A 24,840-nucleotide genomic window follows, 5' to 3' on the forward strand; every position below is an offset into this window, starting at 1 on the left:
TTTAAAAACTGTGCCCAAACGTGGTTGCTTTTAACAACTACAATTATTTGTTTTACTCAGAAGACTGCAATTTGTGCAATTTAGACAGGATATTTGAGGCCTCACTGGGATGACTTAGGCAGTCAGGGTTTAGATGAGCTGAAGTGCTTCCCAGGCCTGCTCTCTCTCTGTTTCTGTTATCACAGTCTCTCCATGTGGCGACCACATGTGGTGTCTCCACATGTTCTCTCCAGCGTGGTAGCCCCAAGGTGGTGACACCATAGTGGGCCAGAGCTCCAAGAGTCAGTGTTCTCAGAGAACAGTACAGGAAACAAATGGTTTTTTTGTTTGTTTGTTTTGTTTTGTTTCGTTTTCCCAGTTTGGAAATCAAATAGCATTATTTCTTCCACAACTCTATTGTTTGAAGCAGCCAAGAGCCTACTCCAATTGAATATGAGGTGGGGAAGGGGAGAGATCCTATATTTAGTGGAAAGAGTGTTAAAAATGTGTGGCCGTGTTGATAGAACCACCACACGAACCAACTATCACAAAAGTAGATGGGTGGGTGGAAGGAAGAATTGGCCGCGACATGTAGAACTTTGCCCTAAGACAAAACCACACCCGCCCCCTCCAAATAAGTCATTAGTCTCTCAGTATATTACTCACAGTAAATGTTCAACAAATACTAACCCTTGCTGTGGGTAACCTTTTTTAGACATGTTTCCAGTAAGAAAGGCAGAAAGCCACAGTGTCCTATTTTGAATACCTATCCAACTGCCTTCTCACTCCCTTTCTAGCGCACAGTGTTGAGAAGGGGTCACTATAAATAGTGTTGAGAAGGGCACACTATTTATTTCCAGCCAAGGATTCAGCACCAATTCCCTGGTGAGCTTATTGAATCTTACGGAAATCTCTAGGATCTATATAAACATATGAATACATAGACAAAAGTAAAATATATCAATATTCTTGTTAAATGGTGACATTATATTAAATTGAATTATAACCTGCACGTTATGCACATGTACCCTAGAACTTAAAGTATAATAATAATAATAAATAAATAAAAATTAAAAAAAAGAAATTGCCAATATCCACTTGTTTTTAACTAAAGAGCAGTTTTAGATATTACAACCTAATACGCTACTTTTTTTTCTTCCTTACTGTTTATGTATTTGTCTACATTCTTTTCAGTGAATGTATATTATCTTCATGATTAGAAAAATAAATATTATTTACAAAGAACAAAGAAACCAGAGTATTTCAAAGAAGGCGTTATTTTTCTAATGGTGCTAAAATGACACATCTCCTCCGCAAATGCACAAAACACCAGAGCAGCTTTTAGATATAAAAATCTGCTAAAACACATTTTGAGAAACCTGAGTCTAACAAGGAATGTGTATACTGAACCTGAGCAGGCTTACCTTATAAAACCAGGAGCCAGGTGTTACATTATAACTCTGTGACTCCAAGGGTAGACATTGGATTCTCTCGTGTTTTCAAAAACCCTAAAGCAAGCTTTTAGCTATGGGAAATGTTTGCAAAGAAGGCAGCTGGGTTCTAGTTTGACACAGCTGGGCTGTTTCCTCTGGTTTATATGGAAAATAGTTCACTGCCAAGGATGAGGCAAGAAAAAAGTTCACTTGGGCCATTCCAGAGGGTATTGGTTGGCACATTTCCAAATGGAGCTGGCCACCAGGTTTATGAGAATAGTAACTACACTGAAAGAAGGTACTTGCTTTCCTTAATATAAATTCCTGGAAGGGGAATCATTGGCTCAATGGAATAGAAATTTTTTTTAAGTTCTTAAAATACACTGCCAAAGTGTTTCCAGGAAAAAAAAAGAAACCTCATTATTAATTCTTAATAAAATGCTACCATCACTGAAAGTTTTGAAGTTATATAGTTGGTGCCTTAAGAATTATACTTCACTGGGATACCCACGTTAGTGTGCTGTAAGGTATTTCAATTGCAGTGTTCTTCCTACCTATTTTGTGACCATTTTCTACTAAGGAGGAGACTGAATTATGCAGGCATTGTAGATTCCCTGTGATATACAGCGCGACTATAAGTGTACTCCAGCCTTCTTGCTGCTGCTGTTGTTGCCTGAGGGGGTAGCTGCTATTATGGTCCTGATTTTAAGCAGTGTTTTATATCTTTGAGTCATCCAAGTAAGTGAAGCTGAAGCTAGCCTGAGGTACAGCAGGGATTTGAACTCTGGTGTATAAACACTCATGTGCAGAGGCTAGCTATTGATCGTCTCACCAAAACGAATAAAAAATAAATAAAAATCTTTACAGTCCAAAATATTGAAACTCTTGTGTAACCATGTTGTGTTTTTGTTTTCAAAATAAAATGTTTGTACAGCATGTGAGAAATTTGCCTGCAACCAAAAATGTTAAAATCATTACATAAATGTTAAGCTCTCTAAAACCAGTAGCTTTCTAAAAGTTTGTTTTATTACATTTAATTTTCATGTATACTAAACCTACTTCACGTGTGTTTCATGTGTAAGTGTATGTTTTTATTTGCTACTGGCAAATTGTTATGCCTTTGCATAATCCATGTATTAGAGAGTCCAGAGAAGATGGAGAGAAATAGAAAATAGAAGAAAGTAATTTCCCCTTTAGTTTCTCTATAATTCCATATACTGTAAGGTTTATTCCTCTCAGAGTCTTACTTTCTTCTCTCTATTGTTGATTGTCTTGATCACTGCCATTTAGAACCATTCCTGAGCTTTTCAAGGGAAAAGAACACAATGGTAAAATGTTGCCTATTGCATCTTTCTACTTCCAGTATGGTGCCCCTCTGCACCCACTATGCTATTCTCAGTGAGTTTGAAAATGGATGCCAGTTAATAAGTCATCAACTCTTGTAGGGATAGTTACATTTTAACATTAGTTCCTTGAAGGCAAATAAATGTTCTGAAGATCTTAAAAAAAAAAAAAAAAAAAAAAAAAAAAGCCTTTCTAATTAGAGTGCAGATTTTAAATATAGGAGAGATAATTTTAAGGAGAGTTCTTTCTGGTGTTCTGTAAATCAGCGATTCCAAAATCTATAGATTTTGGAACTTGCTACATACTATTGGTCTAGAATATCCTGAATCAATCTTTCTCCCATCCCAGAATGATGAAAAACTTATCCGGTTATCCCTGATGATTAGCTGTGTGTGCAAACTACTGTTTTAAACCACCATATTCTGTTCAAATTCCACCTGTTTCCAAAAGCCTTATCCAATATCAGCATCCCCTCAATTCTGTCTCCATAAGGAAGACTTAGAGTTACAAATCTGTGTTCCTAATACACCTTGGGAGTAAGTCTTTGTAGGACTAATGACTCTGCATTGTGATTAGAAATGTTGTATCCTTCTAACTCTTTAGACATGGACTCCTTAAGATTAGTCACCCTGAGTTGGTGCTTAATAAATGTCTATTGGATGGATGGATGGATGGATGGATGGATGGATGGATGGATGGATGAATTAATACAGTTCACTGCCTATTTTGCCAGTTTTTTTAATAGCATGAAGGACACAATAGATTGAGAAAAACTCGTGTATAGGTTATCTAAATGAGAGAAAACACTAAGGTAAGCAACATAATTCAAAGTTTGAACTGAAGTTTGACAGATACATTTTTCTTATACATATTCTTTACCCCTAAGTTGTTGTGGCATATTTTATCACTAGGTATTTCATGAAATTGGCAAGTTTGAATTTAAAACTCATGCTTGGTATCTTTTTCCTGTTATCACTATCTCTGAGTGAGGGAATGAGGGGAGAAGCCATAGAAATCTCTGAAATGTCATAAACTATGACAAATCAGTCATAGTCTATCAGTTGGAGAAAATAATGTTGCTGGTGAGATGCAGACCATGAAACCATCAAGAACCCACAAGCAAACCAATTTAGAGAAAAAAGCATGAAACAATTTCTTATCTCAGTTTGAGAGCAACACCTTTTCCAGGAGGTTTGTTATGTAACGTAGATCTACTTTCACTTTTTGGGGGCTGGCCAAGACTGAAAAGGGAAGTGCCAGCCCAGTGAAAGGAAGAATGTTCTTTTGATATTGCCAGCCATTACCAGATATGGGAGTGCAAAAAAAGCCAGTTCTCCCAAGATTTATAGTTATGTCTAGCTTGTTGACTCAAGCAGTTTGGAAAAGCTTCAGAAATATAGTTCATCCAAACTAACCCAGACTCCAAATCTGTGAAGGGAAAAAAAAAGGTAGAAATTATATGCACATACATACTATTAGAGAAAACTCTTTTGATTCTAAATTTACAAAGATTCAAAAGTAGGCCGGGCGCGGTGGCTCAAGCCTGTAATCCCAGCACTTTGGGAGGCCGAGACGGGCAGATCACGAGGTCAGGAGATCGAGACCATCCTGGCTAACACGGTGAAACCCCGTCTCTACTAAAAAATACAAAAAACTAGCCGGGCGAGGTGGCGGGCGCCTGTAGTCCCAGCTACTCGGGAGGCTGAGGCAGGAGAATGGTCTAAACCCGGGAGGCGGAGCTTGCAGTGAGCTGAGATCCGGCCACTGCACCCCAGCCTGGGCGACAGAGCAAGACTCTGTCTCAAAAAAAAAAAAAAAAAGATTCAAAAGTAAAAAAATAAAAAATACTGTGACCACACACATAGGACTACCTAAGATGTGACAGACCATTCTGTTAAAAATAAATGTGCATGATTATTGTCCAATTACTTCTCTGGGTTTGCATGGCAAAAACTATAGCAGGCAAAGGACTAAGAAAATATTATGCTTCTAAATGAGTTAGAAGGAATATTTCATCCCTAAACTCAGAGAATCCATGAAAAAGTCACACAGGACCCTTGAAATTATAATTATATGTTTACCGTATTCTCAGAATTTATATTATGTCTTTCTTGCAATGGTATATAATTTTATAGGATCTCTTCACTGAGACATCAAAGTATTAGCTTAGCACCTGAAAGGACAATGAAATATTTGTTGAATAAACTGTATGTGTCAGGCCCTCTCTCAGGTTCTGGCAATATGCTGTTGAATAAAGCAAACAATTTCCCTACCCTAGGTCTCTACTTAGGTTCTATGAAGAGATACGGATAATAAACAAGTAAAGAAATAAATACCAATGATAATGATGGATTGCAAAGAAAACTAACACAAGAAATGAGTAGAGGAGTGGAAAGGGGCAGAGAGTTAGGGATGCAAATAATTATTTCGACAAGACACATACTGTCCTAGGGCATTCAGGCAGCTATAACAAAATGCCATAAACTAGATGGCTTATAATCAACAGAAATTTATTTCTCACAGTTCTGGAGACTGGGAAGTCCAAAATCCAGGCACGGCCTGTTTTCTCATGGACGACACTTTCTCACTGAGTCCTTACATGGTGGAAGGGGTGACCTAGCTCGTGGGGTCCATTTTATAAGGGCACTAATCCCTTCATGCTCTAATCACCTTTCCAAGGCCGCACCTCCTAAGAGTATCACCTTGGGGGTTAAGATTTTTAATGAATGAATTTGGGAGGGACACAAACATTGGCCACAGCGTAGACCCAGAAACATCCATTTTGCTTTAAGATCATCAAAGTCATCAGTGACACAATTTTTTAAGATCAAATTTTGATCTTTGAAAATTCACTCACTAATATACATTTCACTGTTTCTTCTTTGTGGTAAATTTTTGAGGTATGAGAAGTCACCGTGGGGAGAGGTGGGTCGAAGAGGACATCAAAGAGTTGGCATCACTTTTATTTTACTTCTTATTTGTCCTAGTGAACATATTTGCAGAATAGATCTCATAATTGTGTGCACAATTAAATAGATACATAACAACTTTTAAAGGTTTTTGGTAATGAGCCTACAACTTCAGAGTATGAATGAGAGGACATTCAGTGCACTCTCCTATAAAAAACACTGCTTTGATTTTATATCCTGACTGAGGAAACAGGTGTTTTTTGTGCCAGAATATCATGGTAACAATAAATGCTGAAGTGATGTTTTTCAGTAATCTATGAGTGTTTGTGAGCCAGATTAAATAAATATTCCATCTACCTTTTAGCCCTGGCAGCCTAAAGAAGGCCTCCAAATGGATTTGTATGCACTGTGGTCTTTCACGGACTCTTACAGCTTAAGAGCTCGATGGGGCATTTAATTGATTCCAGTGAGTCAGTGCAACTGTCCAGATCCAAATAGTTTATGCCTTGTATTTGCAGTTAAAATAACTGTCAAATGCATCCTGTAAGGGTTTTTAATATCATCATGACCTCACGGGTCATGCAAGTTAATATTGGTTCAGGTGCTATTTTATTTATTCTTTCTAAAATCATCTGCACAGATTTTTTTAGATAAAAACTTTTAATACAATAAAATATCCTGTGCTTATATGATTCCTATGATATCCTGTGCTTATATGATTCCTATGATATCCAGATTAGTAACCCTGATGCTGGCTTCTCAGTTTGTTAATGGTCATGTTGCAGGCAGCATAATGAATTCTTGAAAGAAATTAAAGTTTTATCTTTGAAGACCGCTCATTAAACAAACAAAATAATATATTTCTATACATCAGAAAATATGTACACATTAAAAGAAAATAATGCCATGCACTCACAAACTCAGTTGCTCATTATCATACAAACAGTGGGGAATAATCCAAAATGGTAGCCTGTGTGAAGGTCATTAGAATCTGGTTTAGATATGCATTCTAAGATTTTTCTTACTGAAGGTGACTCATACCTGGCCTGAAGACACCCACAGATGGGCTCAGAAGAGGGAAGGTGTGTGGAGCAAGTCAAATTGCCTAAATTTTTTGGTGAAAGTGAAACTAACAAGAGACATAAGTTATCTTTAGAGAATCTAAATATGTAGATACATCTAAATATGCATTATCTCCTCACTGTGGAAGCAACTAAATAAAACTTGAAGACCAGGTGCTAAGTAGTAGATGAATTTTAGGCCAGTGAACAATTAAAGGCAAAGCATGTTATGAATGTAAGGGACCAAGAGTAGTTCATTTAAATGGATATGGAGGTTTTAAAATATGTTTCACCCAACACAACCTTTAAATCTACTTTCAACCTCTGTTGTTTAGAAAGCTTCCAGTGTTCTTAGATCTCTCTAACTAGTAATACACAACAATTAATAATGAACACAGTTGTAAAGTCTTGTATACCCCTAATTAGAGTTTCACTAGGAGATACTCTGTGATTTAGTATGAAATCTAGGACTTCTGCCTTTTCATTGTTTTTTTATGGTGTCATATAATGAAGATAGTGAGGATGATATTATAATAATTATTTCCAGCATAGTAAATGAGTTTACACTCATAAATATATTTCTTTATAACTCTGCTCTAGGTCATAAATACTTAAAGTACATGACAATTCAAAATACTTCTTATAATCTGTAGTTATTTAATAGCTTAAAAAATGGTTGAATTGATAAAATACATCTGCTCCTTTTTGCATAAATTATTTTAAGTATTTAGAAAAGTATGTGAGGGAGTCTGAAATAAGATATATAGAAAAGTGACACACATCTAGAATAGTACATTATTTTTAACTCTCCTTTTTTGGGGGGGTGGGGGTGTGTTTTCTATGCAAGTGCTTAGCATTATGTGCTGATGTGCTCTGGGACCATCCAAAACCCTTCTCAATACCACACCTTATTCTGGCAACTGAGCTGACAATTGTTATGGTCATCCAGTCGACCAATTCTCTATACCACCATTTCTGCGGTCCTACCTTAAGGTTATTAATAGTTTTCCTGGCCTAGTGTGTTGGGGGCTTACACCTGGAAACCCAGCACTTTGGGAAGCAGAGGCAGGTGGATCACCTGAAGTCAGGAGTTCGAGAGCAGCCTGGCCAACATGGCAGAACCCCATCTCTTTTAAAAAATACAAAAATTAGCTGGGCGCGGTGGCAGGCGCCTGTTATCCCAGCTACTCCGGAGGCTGAGGCAGGAGAATTGCTTGAACCCAAGAGGTGGAAGTTGCAGCGAGCAGAGATTGAGCCATTGCACTGCAGCCTGGGAGACAGAGCGAGAGACTGTGTCGAAAAAAAAAAAAAAAAAGAAAGTTTTTCTCTATTACAAATAGTCTGCAGTCAATAACCTTGTGCTTAAACTATTCTAGGTAATTGACTTTAAAATAAACCAACACAAAATTAATATCTACTGATTTGAACCCAGAAGGTATACCTATTGAACTTGTTTTACTCCTGTAAAATGGGAAAGGAAAATGTGGAAAATATTTTCCCTCTCTTCGTCACTTACCTATCTGTTTCCCTCTTTTAATTTAAATTTATTGATGGCAAGTAATATGCCTTTAAACTTTTGCATTTACTTTGGGTCGAGAATTACTCCCTTCATGATAGTCAGTAAAAGTTGGAAGTTTTAAACTGAATATGCAATAGTTTTGAATATTCAGCACAGCAACACCTGTTTTTGTCTCCACAAACCACCGTGCATGTGAAGAATTTCACTGGTCCTCTTACACACAGCATCTGCCAACAGGTGATGCATTTCTGGGGAGAGCAGCCTTGCTAGAGGGATTTTCTCTTACTAACATCCTCTTTCCAGATGTGTATTCCCTGTATGTCCTGAATTATGAGGTCCTGGAAGGCAATTGCAATCACTGAGAATGACATATCACACCTGGAATTTACCACTCTCCCCCCAACTATACAATCTCTTATAGTTAAATGTCAAATTTAAGTTTATTTCTAAAGGACTTAATTGTTTCTCTATATGGCCAAATACTAGTGCTGAATATTAGTTTAGCATAATGTTTAGCAGTTTAAATATATGTAGATGTGTAAAGATCCAACTAAACTATTTTATGATCAGACAATATTGACAAAATAATGGTATTTTGAGGATAGAATTAATGTTCCTATGGCATTTCATTATTTCTCTTCATATACATATCTCTGTCTAACCTTAAATCAATTATATTTTTAATAAATAAGTAAAGTCACTAGGCGAGACTAAGAGCCCTACATAGTATATTGTATATAAAAGAAAAAAGTACTACATTTTTTTAATAGTGGGCACTGCTATGCACTGTATATATGTTTATGAATACCCATGCTCCTCATGTTATGATAAGGTTACATCCAAATAAACCCATTGTAAATTGAAAATGCAATTAATACACTTAAACTATTGAACATTTTAACGTAACCTGATCTTCATTAAACGTGCTCAGACACTTAACCACAGTTGGTCAGAATAATGTGACAAAAAGCCTGTTTTATAATAAAATGTTGAATATTTCATGTAGATTATCAAATACTATACTGAAAGTGAAAACAAAATGGTTGTATGGGTACTCAAAATATGGTTTCTACTGAATGGATATTATTTTCACACCATTATAAAGTAAAAACATTATAATTGAAGCATCGTAAGTCAGTGACCATCTATATATGTATATCTGTCCATATACATATATATATGTGTGTCCACATGTGCTTTACAGTTTATTAAATCAAACCTATGTCTACAACTAAATATCTAAAGTATACTTTTAGTTTAATGTTGTAAATTTATTATTATTAACTCTCCTATTTACCAGTTTAATGCAAAGTTTTTTGTACTTTCCGTCTACGGTATTTTAATGTTTTTAATTTTTGTTCTGTTTTAGTTAAGCTGAAAAGACCCCTCTGTTTGGGATGGTTTCAAAATTTTCATTGTTTGCCTGAGAAAAGCTCACTGAAGAGTTTGATGATAATGTGTTTTAAATGCCAATTAAACTATGTCATTTAGAAACAGTTACGATGGTATATTACTTAGGAACAAGCCTTCTCCTCAATCATATCAACAGTTACACATAATCAAATACTTAATATTTGTAATTATATCATCCTTGATTTTCTTGTGGCTGAGTTTTGGTTCCATAAAGAGTCAAAAAAATTCAAAGTATGGGTAATTTAATGTATCGTCACAATAGATTTTAGTTACTAGCTTTAAAAGTAACTATGAAAACGTATCTCTTGCATAAAGAAACCAAAGAAGGGAAAAATTTAAAAGATTTCAGTAAAAATCTTATTTTACTAATGATTACCAAGGTGTGTAATTGCCATTTATTTATATTTGAGCTGGAATAGTCACATAGTATAAATTGTATAAAGTAACCCAAACTTATTTATGGTGTAGGTCACTAATACATACTACAAAAGTGAAGAATTTCTGAGAACAATTTTAAGGCATAGGAAAAGAGCACTACTAAAATGAAATTCAAACACCACATGTGTGTTTAATGGCATCTAATAATAATAACTAACACTAAAGTCAGGCACTTTTCTAAGTCCTTTAACATGTATTGACTTACTTAGTCTCCATAGCAGCCGGATAGGACGTGTACTATTATTGTCTCCAGCTCTCAGATAAAGACACTGAGGCTAAGATAAATTAAATAACTTACTCTAAGTAATGCAGTTAGCCAATAGAGATTTATACCCATGCTGTTTGAGGATTCAATGAGACATCTGATTTCTCAGAGAATATAGAAATTTAATCCTAGAAGTTAGTTTAGAGACTTTTCTCTCCAACTTTTCCCAAATGTATTATGTGATTAAATTCTGGGATAAAAACTTGTATAGTCTAATACATCAGAGAAAATGCAATATAATATTTCCCCCTTGACTCATGGATTTACAGTGCAAAGGGGCATAAGAAAGGATGAGAAGTCCTGAAGTGATCTGTTTCAATCAGTATTTGCCAGTCATTACTGATAAGAAATCTTTATTGTATCTCCCTTTCACAGTCCTTAGAATTTGTGTTCCTTAGAACACAAATTTTGAGCAAGTCTACTTTCTACTGCCTGACAGATAGAAAATTAAACCCAAAAATACCTTTGTGACCATGAAATCTTACCTCCCAATCATGTACATGTCCTAACTCACCCAGCTTTTAAATCAGTATGTAGGAATAACCGTTCTGCTATTTCAAGTTTCTTCTATATTTACTCTTATTTAACCATTTCAACAAGGAAAACATCATACAGTGAGGATCCATGGATAAAATAGATTGGTTATATTCTAGTTTATTTAATACAAATTACTCATAATACATATTTAATTTAATCAATGTTTAAACATTTTTGTTATTAACCATTCCATTTATCCTGAGGTATTTAACTTCTAAAAAGTTAGAGAAAAAAAAAAAGTAAACAAAAAACACCTAGAAAGTCTTGAGGTTCTAGAGAATCCATCTTTCAGCTGAGGACCATAGGCCATAAATACATTTCACCGTCATACCTTTCTTGCATGATGTTATGGAATTAATCATACGTACTTCAACAAAATGTTATATATTTTTTTCTAACCACTGCATATTTTGTCATTTCAGTTCCTCCTAAGATATATGACATCTCAAGTGATATGACCATCAATGAAGGAACCAACGTCACTCTTACTTGTTTGGCCACTGGGAAACCAGAGCCTTCCATTTCTTGGCGACACATCTCCCCATCAGGTAAAGTAGGAATGCATCGGTGGTGTTTGGGTTGTTCATTTTTCTCCTGTAACCTCACTTGTTCAGAACTTAACAGTCAATTTAATTTTTTGTATTTTATTCTTGTGGTAGGGAGAATACATTTATTTATTTATTTATTTATTTATTTATTTATTTATTTATGAGACAGAGTCTTACTCTGTCACCCAGGCTGCAGCTCAGTGGCACAATCCATTCTCACTGCAACCTCCGCCTCCCAGGTTCAAGCAATTCTCCTGCCTCAGCCTCCTAAGTAGCTGGGATTATAGGATTGCACCACCACATCTGGCTACTTTTTTTTTTTTTTTTTTTTTTTTTGTATTTTTAGTATAGATGAGGTTTACCATGTTGGCCAGGTTGGTCTCGAAATCTTGGCCTCAAGTGATCTGCCCAACTTGGCCTCCCAGAGTGCTGGGATTACAGGCATGAGCCACTGCACCTGGCCAAAATGCGTATTTTTATACTTACTCTTCATACCTAAAGGCACTGCAGTTCATAAAAGTTAAATGGGCTGGGCACAGTGGCTCACTCCTGTAATCCCAGCACTTTAGGAGGCCGAGGCGGGCAGCTTATCTGAGGTCAGGAGCTCAAGACCTGCCTGGCCAACGTGGCGAAACCCCGTCTCCACTAAAAATACAAAAATTAGCCGTGTGTGGTGGTGCACGCCTGTAATCCCAACTACTCAGGAGGCTGAGGCAGGAGAATCATTTGAACCTAGGAGAAGGAGGTTGTAGTGAGCCGAGATCGCACCACTGCACTCCAGCCTGGGCACAGAGCAAGACCCTGTCTCAAAAACAAAAAAACAAAAACCAATAGCAACAACAAAGCTAAATGATACTTTTCAGTCAGAGTCCAGAATAGAACCTATGTCTCTTGATTCTTAGTCAAGGTTATTTTCACTTTCGTATGCTGGATAATCACCAATCAATAGACAAAAGGATCAAATGGAAATATCACAAGAGAAATGTCATCATTTAAATGTGTAAGGGATTTATTCGATCAGCATTCACATGTTGATAGGTCAGCATGAACTGCTAAAGTAATTAGGGGAGAATAAAGTTAATCAAATTATAAGTTTGCTGGGTCTGATTTCAAACTGCAGCTTACAATCAAAGATTTTGGAGTTAGAATTAAATTTTAGTGATGAGGGATCTAAAAATCCAAGAGTTTATGTAGCTTGTGGAGAACCGCATAGCCAATTGAAATGAAATATATAACATGTTTATAGGTTTCCAGTACTTCTGCTATAGTGCACATCCTCCCACAGAGATTATAAGTCAATTTTAGGAAGTCGATCAGAGTCATCATCAAAACAGGTCTGTTTTCAAAGTCACAATGCTAACAGAATTATCAAGTTGTGTGAAATTTAACTTTGAACTACATAGCTTTGGGTGCACCTGGAAGACAGCGTGATACTTTTAACAAATAGGACCCCACCTCATTTCAGATGAATGAAATTAGATTTTATTAGTTTCATATTTTTTTTGTGAAAATAGCTTGAGCAAGGCTGGTGCAATGAAGCTGCTTTTAATGAAATCAGAAAGGCATATTTTATATAGGTGTAGAACGAGCACAATTGAAACATGTAATTTATCTGCTAATGTTTTCTTTAATATTACTTACCCTTAAGCGATTTTCAGTTTACTCATTTATGCAGTGTGTCTAATGAATCTTACCCACACCACATGCTTAGTATTGGTATTATGTGAGAAAAAAATCAATATATCTGCAATATATGTTTATACAATATGCATTATATCCCCTACAATATATCTGAAGTATGAGTGCGCTCTTGACTGCCAACACTTAACTCTCTAGAACCGCTAAAAAATCTTGAAACTGATATGTGAGTGCTAAATTCATGGCAGGGCTCTCCATGGGGTATAAGTGCATCAAATTCAGAACAAGGAGTTATATACATGTGTTCTTAAGACAAGTTCCTTATTCATCAAATCTGCCAATCCTTGTGCACATCTCTTAGCTGTGGTTACCACCAGCTAGTTTCTTACTTTCAAAAATTGCATGAAAATAATCCTCGACTATTGTGAGACTCAAAAAATACAATAGGCATAAATGTGTTTTAAAAAGTAAAACTTAATATGTAAATGTAAAGCTGATTCTTAATCATCTTTCCAGGAGTTTAAATCTGATATGGTAATATAATTTTTGTAAGAGGGAAACACATAATCTCTATCTTCATATAATTTAAGATTAATATTATGGATTTAACTGTCCTGCTTTGCAGTGATTGTTATTATGCACATTCTTCTTTTATAAAGTGGTTGGATACATTTTAGTTTAATTAAATAGGAATGTTGGTTAGTGAAGTTATTAGAATAATGATAATGGATAACATCATGAAACTGAAAGAAGACAGATTAGGTTTATAAGTTAAACTGTGCATAGATTTGTTTTTCTGATCCGGCCATACTGAGCAAATGAGTAAAAATAGCATAAATATTAACGATTATCCAATGAATAACTAGACTTGGAAGATATTTTTATAAACACTTAAAATCATTTCAAATTATAATTTATTAATGATCTACCTTCAAATGCACAGCACCTAAAGGAAAAAGAAAACAACCCATGACACTGGAGTTCCTGCTTTAAGGAACATGTCCGATGATTCTATTAGCTTTTCTAACTTATTAATTTATATTTAAAAGCAAAATTCAAAATTATGAACTTCATTGTTCTCTTTGTATTTTGCATAAGAAACATTAATATTTTGCATGTTCTCAGCTCTTCTTTTGCTGTATCATGAAAGAAAATGTGTCCCAAAACAGCAGTTAACATGTGAACATGTTTAGTGTTAAAAGCAGATATAAAAATAAATAAATGAAAACATATAGATATGCCTCATGTCAATATGAGAAGTAATGACTAGTTTTTGTATGTGTCTGATTGATTTAGGGTTTTTACCAATGCCTATTCTAATTCTTGCTGACTCACTCATGGTCAATTCCAGTTTTAAAAATCAGTAATAAATGGTTGGTCACAGGATGATAGCTCCATAGAGCTTCACCCCAATTTACAGAAAAATGAGGCTGTGTGTTCAACCACATCATAAACATCACTGGAGCCAGCTAGAGTTGTCATTCTACTTTTTAACTCTTGCAACTCAACTATACTTTCACCAAAAAAAAAAAAAAAAAACACCTTTCCTGAGATGTTTCTGGATATGTGAGCTTCCTTACAGTTCACCTTATCAATGATTATGTCTTTTTTCTATTCTATATTTGAGAATTAAATTCAAATTTATATTTTAAAAGGTTACAGAAATCAAACAGAGAATATTCTGTATCCTTTGCCCAGTTAGATTCATCGGGATTTTGTCAATTTGCTTCATCACTTTCTCTGTGGCTAGACTAAGTATATACATGTATATATTTCACTGAATCAGTTGAAAGCAAGTTGCATACATCTTGGCCTTTCTTATCTCTAGATTTTTTTTTTTTATCTCTAGATATTTCAGCGTTCATTTCTGAAGAACAGACATTTTCTTTACATAGCCACAGTAATTTTTAATTTCAGTAAATTTAACATTGGTATCATACTTTTATTCAATCAATCATCCATATTCCAATTTGGTCAACTGATGCAATAGTCTTTTTTATAGAATACTTTTTTATCTAGTACAGAATCCAACCCAGAACTCTGTATTACAGGTAGTTGACATATCAGTTTAGGCTCCTCTAATTTAATTTTTCAGTCTTTGTCATTACTGAACATTGACCTTTTTTTTTTTTTCAGCAATGTATATACTCCCCACCCTTCCTTGTTTTTTGGAGATGAAGTCTCACTCTGTCGCCCAGGCTGGAGTGCAGTGGTGTCATCTTGGCTCCTTGCGGCCCCCATCTCCTGGGTTTAAGTGATACTCCTGCCTCAGTCTCCCAACTAGCTGGGATTGCAAGCGTACGCCACCATGCCCAGCTAATTTTTGTATTCTGAGTGGAGATGGGGTTTCACCACATTGACCCCTTTTTAAATAGAATATTTCTCTTTTGTGAGTTGTCTCATATTTTCTCATGAGATTTCTAGTTATGTCCATACAGAAGTAAGTGAAGTTGTATCCTTCTCAGGGAATCAGATCCAGAGTCACATAAAATTCATGTGTCCCTCATTTGTGATGTTAATTTCAATTAATCAGTGTGTTGTCTGCTTTCCACACCATATAGTTTATTCCTTTCTCTTCCCTATGCTACCAATAAACAGTCTGGGAGAGATTTTAAGACCGTGACATCCAAATATCTGCTCTATGTCAACTCTGCCCTTAGATTTGACATTGTTGATGATTCTTTTGCACTCAGCCTTCACTCTGATGATCAAACTGATGATTTTTTCTAGATGCGGCAGTCCTTCTGCTTCTACTAGTTAGCACTTGACATTCTACTGTAGAATTCCCCTTTCTCCTATTTATTATTTGTTTATTTACTTTTATGGCATGAACTTGTGGATTCACAATTTATTTATCTATCTATCTATTTATTTATTTATTTATTTTTTATTTTTTATTTTTTTTGAGATGAAGTCTCACTTTTGCCACTCAGGCTGGAGTGCAATGGCGCAATCTTGGCTCACCACAACCTCCGTCTCCCAGGTTCAAATGATTCTCCTGCCTCAACCTCCCAGGTAGCTGGGATTACAGGCATGTGCCACCATGCCTGGCTAATTTTGTACTTTTAGTAGAGAGAGGGTTTCTCCCTGTTGGCCAGGCTGGTCTCCATCTCCTGACCTCAGGTGATCCACCCACCTTGGCCTCCCATTTTTGTTTTATTATACTTTAAGTTCTGGGGTACATGTGCAGAATGTGCAATTTTGTTACATAGGTATATACACGCCATGGTGGTTTGCTGCACTCATCAACCCGTATTTCCCCTAATGCTATCCCTCCCCTAGTCCCCAGGCCCCTGACAGGCTCCAGTGTGTGATGTTCCCCTCCCTGTGTCCATGTGTTCTCATTGTTCAACTCCCAATTATGAGTGAGAACATGCAGTGTTTGATTTTCTGTTCTTGTGTTAGTTTGCTGAGAATGATGGTTTCCAGCTTCATCTATGTCCCTGCAAAGGACATGAATTCATCTTTTTTATGGCTTCATAGTATTCCGTGGTGTATATGTGCCACATTTTCTTTATCCAGTCTATCACTGATGGAAATGTGGGTTGATTTCAAGTCTTTGCTATTGTGAATAGTGCCACAATAAACATACGTGTGCATGTGTCTTTATAGTAGAATGAATTATAATCCTTTGGGTGTATGTCCAGTAATGGGATTGCTGGGTCAAATGGTATTTCTGGTTCTAGATCCTTGAGGAATTGCCACACTGTCTTCCACAATGGTTGAACTAATTTACAGTCTCACCAACAGTGTAAAAGTGTTCCTATTTCTCCACATCCTCTCCAGCATCTGTTATTTCCTGACTTTTTAATGATTGCCATTCTAACTGGCATGAGATGGTATCTCATTGTGATTTTGATTTGCATTTTTGAAAATCTTTAATGTTTTTGTTGGTCAAATTGTCCCTAGTTTGACCAGTAGAAGTCACACTAAATCTGTCTCCTGTGTCCTTATGACATTAATCCATCATTTTCTTTACTTCTATGCTTTCTGGCATAAGAAAATACAATAGGCTTATCTTTTCTGCCTTACTTCTGGAATCAACCATTTCATTTAAGTTTAATTGATTTTATACCATACACTTGGAGTTAGAATTATTATTTTTTGCTTTAAAAATGTAACTTTACTTAACTACTTTATAGTAAAATTATCAAAGACTCAGAAGTCTAGGCTACATCCTATGATACTGTGCTAAACCACAATAAGACCTTAAATAACTTCAGGGTGAGGGATAGAAAAGATATTTTGTTTGGCTTTATCTAACAGGAAGCCTGGCACAGAGCTTGTAATCTGTGTGTACACAAAGAGTGCTAGAACTAATAAGAAAAATATTTATCTCAAGGAAAATATAGGAGGGTAGTTGTCCTATGACTAGAGATACAAGTAGGCTCATAGATCTTTACATGTGATCCTACTGCTTCTGCTCATCTATGACTGGTTCTTTATCTGTTTCAAAAATTTCAAGGTTTTCTCAAAATTCCTAGTATGAGGTGTATGATTTCATTTCTACCAGGAATTTACTTATGAGATGGTGCCAGTAGGGCCCAGTGATTAAGATAATGCATTTTGATTTCAGTTGAGTTTGAGATCCAGATCTTCCTCTTACCAAAAGTAACATCTTAGAAAAAAATGTTAACTTCCTTAGACTTCAAATACAAAATGGCAATAACAATTGTACCCAATTCACAGAATTGTTATATGAACAATAAATGGAATAGTATGCAACATTGGACAGAGTTTATGACTTACAAACATTTCATATTCTTAGCTGTTAACATACTTTTGAAATGTGTTTAAATTTTTGACCAGTGAATTAGTTTATTCTCATGCTGCTAAAAAAGCCATACCCAAGACTGGGTAATTTCTTAAGGAAAGAGGTTTAATTGACTCATGGTTCCACAGGACTGGGGAGGCCTCAGGAAATTTACAATCATGGTGGAAGGGGAAGCAAAACTGTCCTTCACATGGTGGCATCAAAGAGAAGTGCCAAGCAAAATGGGGGGAAACTCCCTAGTAAAACCATCAGATTTCTTGACAACTCACTCACTATCATGAGTGCATCATGGAGGTAACCACCCTCACCATTCAATTACCTCCCACCAGGTCCTTTCCTACAACACATGGGGATTCTGGGAACTACAGTTTGTGATGAGATTTGGGCGAGGACACAGCCAAATCATATCAACCAGATAGAATTTGTAACTCTGTTCCTGAAATTAAGAGGCCTCTTTATGACTCTTGAAAATGTAATTCACAAAGCTGCTCACAAATGAAGCTACCATGAAGGTAAAAATCACTGTAAACTTCTGGAGAATATTGAAAAGTATACATGAGGCTTCAGATTTGAAAAATAAAGAAAAAATTAAAATTGTATTACATAGTATTGTATTAATAAGCCTAAAAACAGTAAGAAAAAATAAAAAAATTAAAGGGAAAAAATTTAAATTATAGATGTGTGTATTAGTCCATTCTCCCATTGCTGTAAAATACCAGAGACTGGGTAATTTGTGGAAAAAAAAAAAAGTTATATTGTTAAAAATGTTAATCACAGTTCTGTAAGCTGTACAGGAGGCATAACAGCTTCTGCTTCTGGGGAGGCCTCCGGAAACTAATAGTCATTGTGGAAAGTGAAGGGGAAGCAGGCATGTCTTACAATGCTGGAGCAGGAGAAAGGGGGTCAGGGGAGGTTCTACACTCTTTTAAACAAGCAGATCTCCTGAGAATTCTATCATGAGAGCAGGACTAGGGCAATAGTGCTAAACTATTTATGAAAAATCACCCACTTGATCCTATCAGTTCCCACTAGGCTCCACCTCCAACATTAGGGATTACAATTCACATGAGACTTGAGCAAAGACACAGGTCCAAACCATATCATTCCTACACTGACACCTCCTAAAATCTCATGTCCTACTCACTTTTTAAAATGCAATAATATCTTCTCAACAGTCCCCCAGAGTCTTAACCTTATTGCATCATTAACTTAAAAGTCCAAAGTTCAAAATTTCATCTAAGACAAGGCAAGTCCCTTCTGCCTATGCACTTGTAAAATCAAAAAGAAGTTAGTTACTTCCAAGATACAATGGAGTATAGGCATTGGGCAAATACTCCCATTCCAAAAGGGAGAAATCAGCCAAAAAAAAAAAAAAAAAAAAAGGAGGATACAGGCCCCATGCATTTCTGAAACCCAGCACTGCAGTCATTAAACCTTAGAACTTCAAAATAATCTCCTTTGACTCTATGTCTCACAGTCAGGGCACACTGATGCAAGGGCTGAGTTCCCAAGACCTTGGGCAGCTCTGCCCCTATGGCTTTGTAGGGGTCAGTCCTCATGGCTGCTCTCATGGGCTAATATTGAGTGCTTGCTGCTTTTCCAGGTGTAAGGTACAACCTGTCGGTGGATCTACCATTCTGGGGCCCTCTTCTCACAACTCCACTAGGTAATGCCCCAGTGGGGACTCTGTGTGGCGGCTCTGACCCCACATTTGCCCTCCATACTGCCCCAATAGAGTTATTCATGAAGGTTCCACCCCTGTAGTGGGCTTCTGCCTAGATGCCTGGATATCCAGGCTTTTCCATTCATCTTTTGAAATCTAAGCAGAGACTTCCAAGCCTCAACTCTTGTACTCTGTGTACCCACAGGCTTAACACCACATCACAGCTGCTAAGGGTTATGGCTTGCAGCCTCTGAAGCAGTGGCCTGAGCTTTATATGGGCCCCTTTGAGCCATGTCTGGAGCTGGAGTGTCTGGGATGCTGGGAGCTACGTCCTGAGACTGTGTAAGGCAGCTGGGCCCTGGTGGCCCACAAAACCATTCTTCCTTGGTAGGCCTCCAGGTCTGTGATGGGAGGGGCTGTCATGAACTTCTCTGAAATGCCTTTGAGGTCTTTTCCTCATTTTTCTATCAACCTTTGCCTTCTTTTTAATTATGCAAATTTCTGCAGCCATCTTGAATTGCTCCTCTGAAATGGGCTTTAGGTTTTTACCACATAGCCAAGCTGAAAATTTTCCAAACTTTTATGCTCTGCTTCCGTTTAAAATGTAAAAGTTCCAGTTTCAGGTCATTTTTTTTGCCCACACATAGGAGCATATATTGTTAGAAGCAGCCAGGCTCCTTCTTGAACACTTGGCTACTGTAAACTTTCTTTTGCCAAATACCCTAAATCATCATTTTCAAGTTAAAAGTTCCACAGATTCCTAGAGCCTGGCTCTTTGCTAAAGTGTAGCAAAAGTGACCTTTACCCCAGTTCTCAATATGTTCCTCATTTCTAGATGAGACCCCATCAGCCTGGATTTCATTGTCCAGAGCACTATCAGCAAAACCATTCAACAAGTCTCTATGAAGTTCCAAATTTTCCCTCATCTTCCTGTCTTCTTTTGAGCCCTCCAAACTCTTCCAACCTCTTCCCATTACCCAGTTCCAAAGTCAATTCTACATTTTCAGGTATCATTATAGCAATGCCCTCCTCCTCAGTACCAATTTTCTATGTTAGTCCATTCTTGCACTGCTATAAGGAAATACCCAAGACTGCATAATTTATAAAGAAAGAAGTTTAGTTGGCTCCTTATTCTGTAGGCTATACAGTAAGCATAGCAATTTCTGCTTCTGGAGAGGCCTTAGGAAACTTACAGTCATGACAGAAGGCAAAGGGAAGGCCTGCACATGTTACAAGGACAAAGCAAGAGCAAGAGAAAGAAGGGGGAGGTTCTCCACTCTTTTAAACAACAAGATGTCATGAGAACTCTGTCATGAGAACAGCACTAAAGGGATGGTGCTAAGTTGTTTATGAAAAACTCCCCCCATGATCCGGTTACCTCCGACTAGGTCCACCTCCAACATTGAGGATTATAATTCCACATGAGATTGGGTGGAGATGCAGATCAAAACCATATCAAGGAGATAAAATATCTAGAAGCATATTGAAAGCCATTTAAAAATATTCACTTATTTGTGGCTACTTATTTTGATGTCTATTTCCAAGTTCATTTATTTCTATTCTTTGGTACCTGGAATATCCAGACATGTTCATCCTTTAGCCTTGTGGCTTTTATTAATTGACAAAGGTGTTACTGGCTCTGAAGCTAAACATGTGAGCAAGCACAACACTAGACTATATGTCTCAAACTCTTTTTTGTCTAATTTCCATATACTTAATGTTTTAATAAGGCATTACTACACTATCATAGGCATTAAGGCTATTGCCTAACTCAAGATAAAGAACGCTCAATTTATGTTCTTTTTCTCCTGCCATGTTTGAGATTCCTTTTCTTCCTATTTGGCAGGTCCTTATTTTATTAAATATTCTCTCTTTCTTATGTTTTTAACTTTTTCCTTTCTACTGACCCTATCCTGCTCACATTTAGAAAGACTCAGGTCTCTTATTTCTTAAATAAATCACTCGACACTGCTCACTTTTGTTTAATAAACAGTCATTGATCACTTATAAAGGAGAATTCAAACTAGTGACTAAGGCATAGGGACAGAATCAGAATGCCATGATTTTAAGGACCCAAAAGATGAAAACCTTTTTAGGAATAGTGAGTAGTGAATAATGTCAATCAGGTCAAATAAGATACAAACAATATAGATACCTCTGGGGTAAATATTTTCATGGTCAATGAGGCAATTCAGTGTCATAATGGGAGAGAAACAGAATATGGAAGATTGGAGTAAATGAAGAACTTAGATGTGGAGGCATATTAGATTGGTGCAAAAGTAATTGTAGTTTTAGATCATGAATTTTAAATCATTATAACTAGGCTCAAACACACTTTTATTAATCAAAATTTGAACCACTAAAATCAACACATTTTTGCCAATTAAAAATAAGCTTGTTTATTCTGCAGCATTAAAAAAAAAAAAAAAATCCTTGCTTTGGGAGTCAACAAATTATTGGAAAGCATTTTCTGCATCCTGCTTGTTGTGGAAGTGTTTTCCCTGCAAAAAGTTGTTGAGATGTTTGAAGTAGTGGTAGTCAGTTGGCAAGAGGTCAGGTAAATATGGCAAATGAGGCAAAATTGTGTAGCCCGATTCATTCAAGTTTTGAAGCATTGGTTGGGCAATGTGCAGTCAGGCGTTGTCCAGAGGATTGGGCCCATTCTGTTGACCAATGCTGTCTCCAGGTGTCGCAGTTTTTAGTGCATCTCACTGATTTGCTGAGCATAGTTCTCAGTTGTAATGGTTTCGCTGGGATTCAGAAAACTGTAGTGAATCAGGCCGGCAGCCAACCACCAGTGATCATGCCCTTTTTTTGGTGCAGGTTTGGCTTTGGAAAGTGCTTTGGAGCTTCTTCTTGGTCCAACCACTGAGCTTGTCATCACCGGTTTTTGTATGCAATCCACTTTCCATCACACATCACAATCCAATTGAGAAATGGTTTGTTGTTGTTGCATAGAATAAGAGAAGATGACACTTCAAAACAACTATTTCTGATTTTTGGTCAGCTCATGAGGCACCCATTATCATGCTTTTTTACCTTTCCAATTTGCTTCGAATGCAAAATGACCATAGAATAGTCAATGTGGAATTATTTGGCAACTTCTCATGTGGTTGTAAGAGGATCAGCTTTTATGATTGCTCTCATTTGGTCCTTGTCAACTTCCAATGGCCGGCCACTACACTCCTCATCTTCAAGGCTCTCATCTCCTTTGCAAAACTTCTTGAACCACCACTGCACTGTACATTCGTTAGCAGTTCCTGGGCCAAATGCCTTGTTGATGTTGCGAGTTGTCTCTGCTGCTTTATGACCCATTTTGAACTCGAATAAGAAAATCGCTTGGATTTGCTTTTTGTCTAACATCATTTCCATGGTCTAAAATAAACTGCAAGTAATAAGTCATTAGCAAAAAAAAAAAAGACAGAATTTTTATTAAAATGATTTATAACATAACCACATTTATTTAAGCATGTATTCCAATATCAAACAGCAACTTCCAACAATGCAAAAACCACAATTACTTTTGCGCTCACCTAAAATAACTATGCATCCTACTAGTCAAGGTAGAAATTTGATTTTTCTACCTTTACATATGTTGTTTCTTCTACTAAGAGTATCTTTGTCCTTTTATTCAACTGACAAATTGCTATTTATTCTTCAGTTTTTCAAAACATCATTCCTAAACATTCCAGGAAAAAATTGTGTGTTACTTCTTCCATAGTTATATAGTACTTCATGTCACCACTTGTGTGGAATTAACTTTCTGAATTGTAATAATTATTTGTCTTTGGTCTCATGGGCCAGGGGACTCCTTTTGTTCAGAAATAATCTGTTCTTTATACTACATGGCTTAGCTCAAGGCTTGGCACAAAATAGGGACTCTGTAAACATTGCTGAACCAATGAATGCAATTCATTGTCTTTGTCTTTGATTCCTACATGGCTTCTAGGAACTACAGATTAAAATTGGGATGGAGATAATGAGGTATTCACACAAGCAAGTATTTTTTTTTTCCTGATGTTTTCTCACTTCCATAGCTTTAATATGGCTACACCCCCATTAACATAAAGCTCACACCAATCAATTTTAGCCAATATGGTTCAACTAACTTTTTCATTACCTTCCATACCATATGCAATGAGGGAGGTATTTTCATGTACTTATCTCATTTAACCCTCAAAACCAAACTCATTGTACAGATGAACATGATATGCGGAGTGTTTACATAAATTAACCCAAATAAATATAAATTATGTTTTACCTTCTACTTTGAAATAATTACAGACTCACAGGAAGTTCCAAAATTAGTACAAAGAGTTTCCATGTACCCTTCACCCAGTTTTTCCCAATAGGGCATGAAGATGAACAGATCATCTCTAGCACAAGGAGTCCCCTGTCCCTTGAGACCAAAGACAAATAAAGCCAGTTACTACTATTCAGGGGGTTAACTCCACACAAGTTGTGGCATAAAGTACTATGTAACTGTGGAAGGAGGACCCCCCAATTTTTGTATAACGTGTGTGACATCAAACTAGGAAATGGTCATTAGTGCAATGTTTGTGTATAGTTCTATACCATTTTATCACGAGTTAATTCATGTAGCCAGAACCAAAATCTAGATACAGGGCTATCCTGTCAGCACAAAAATCTTTCTTGTGTTCTCTCTTTATAGTTGCATGCATCCCTCCCCCATGCACCATGTCTAATCCCCTCTTTATTTTTACCATTTTTCTTTTTTCCTTCCTGGTGTTCTAAGGTTCGTTCTTTTATTGATTTATTTCTATGTACAGAACTTTTTTTGGCAATTCTTTTATGGCAGGTCAACTGAAGACAAACTTGGTTTTCTTCATTCAAGAATGTTTTGACTTCTCCTTTATCGCCAAATGATGTTTTGGCTTAGGATAGAATACTGACTTCAATCAAAGATGTCACTCATTATTTAACATTCTATTTTATAATTCTGTAATTTTGTCATTTATAGAATGCCATGTAAGTGTACACTTACATGTAAGTGTACAAAGGTTATGTACTGCCATACAGTACATAATCTATGAAATTAGCTTTTTATATTCAGCATAATGTCCTTGAGATCCTTCCCAGTTATAGTGTATATCAAGTTTATTCTTTTTTATTGCAGAATAGTATCTCATGATATGTGTGCATCACAATTTTCTACCCATTCAAATATTATAGAATATTTTGATTGCTTTCAGTTTTTGTTTATAACAAATAAAGCTGCTATGAACAAACATGTTTCTTTTCTATCTTCTTATTTTTCAGCCTAAAGATATTGTCATATTTTAAGTGAGTCTCTTGAAG

The 24,840-nt window shown here is 36.4% G+C and overlaps 1 protein-coding gene across 2 annotated transcripts in view; it reads left to right on the top strand.

The window, feature by feature from the left end:
- NEGR1 (neuronal growth regulator 1) overlaps nt 1-24,840 on the top strand; it is an 892,406-nt gene that overhangs the window by 488,302 nt on the left and 379,264 nt on the right. For both annotated transcript variants that reach the window (XM_005543025.5, XM_045385974.3), the window contains exon 3: nt 11,321-11,446. In XM_005543025.5, coding sequence (XP_005543082.1) covers nt 11,321-11,446 — 126 coding nt within the window. The remainder of the gene's footprint in view (nt 1-11,320; nt 11,447-24,840) is intronic.

Source organism: Macaca fascicularis, chromosome 1 (genome assembly GCF_037993035.2).
Source record: "Macaca fascicularis isolate 582-1 chromosome 1, T2T-MFA8v1.1".
NCBI classification, from domain to species: Eukaryota; Metazoa; Chordata; class Mammalia; order Primates; family Cercopithecidae; genus Macaca; species Macaca fascicularis.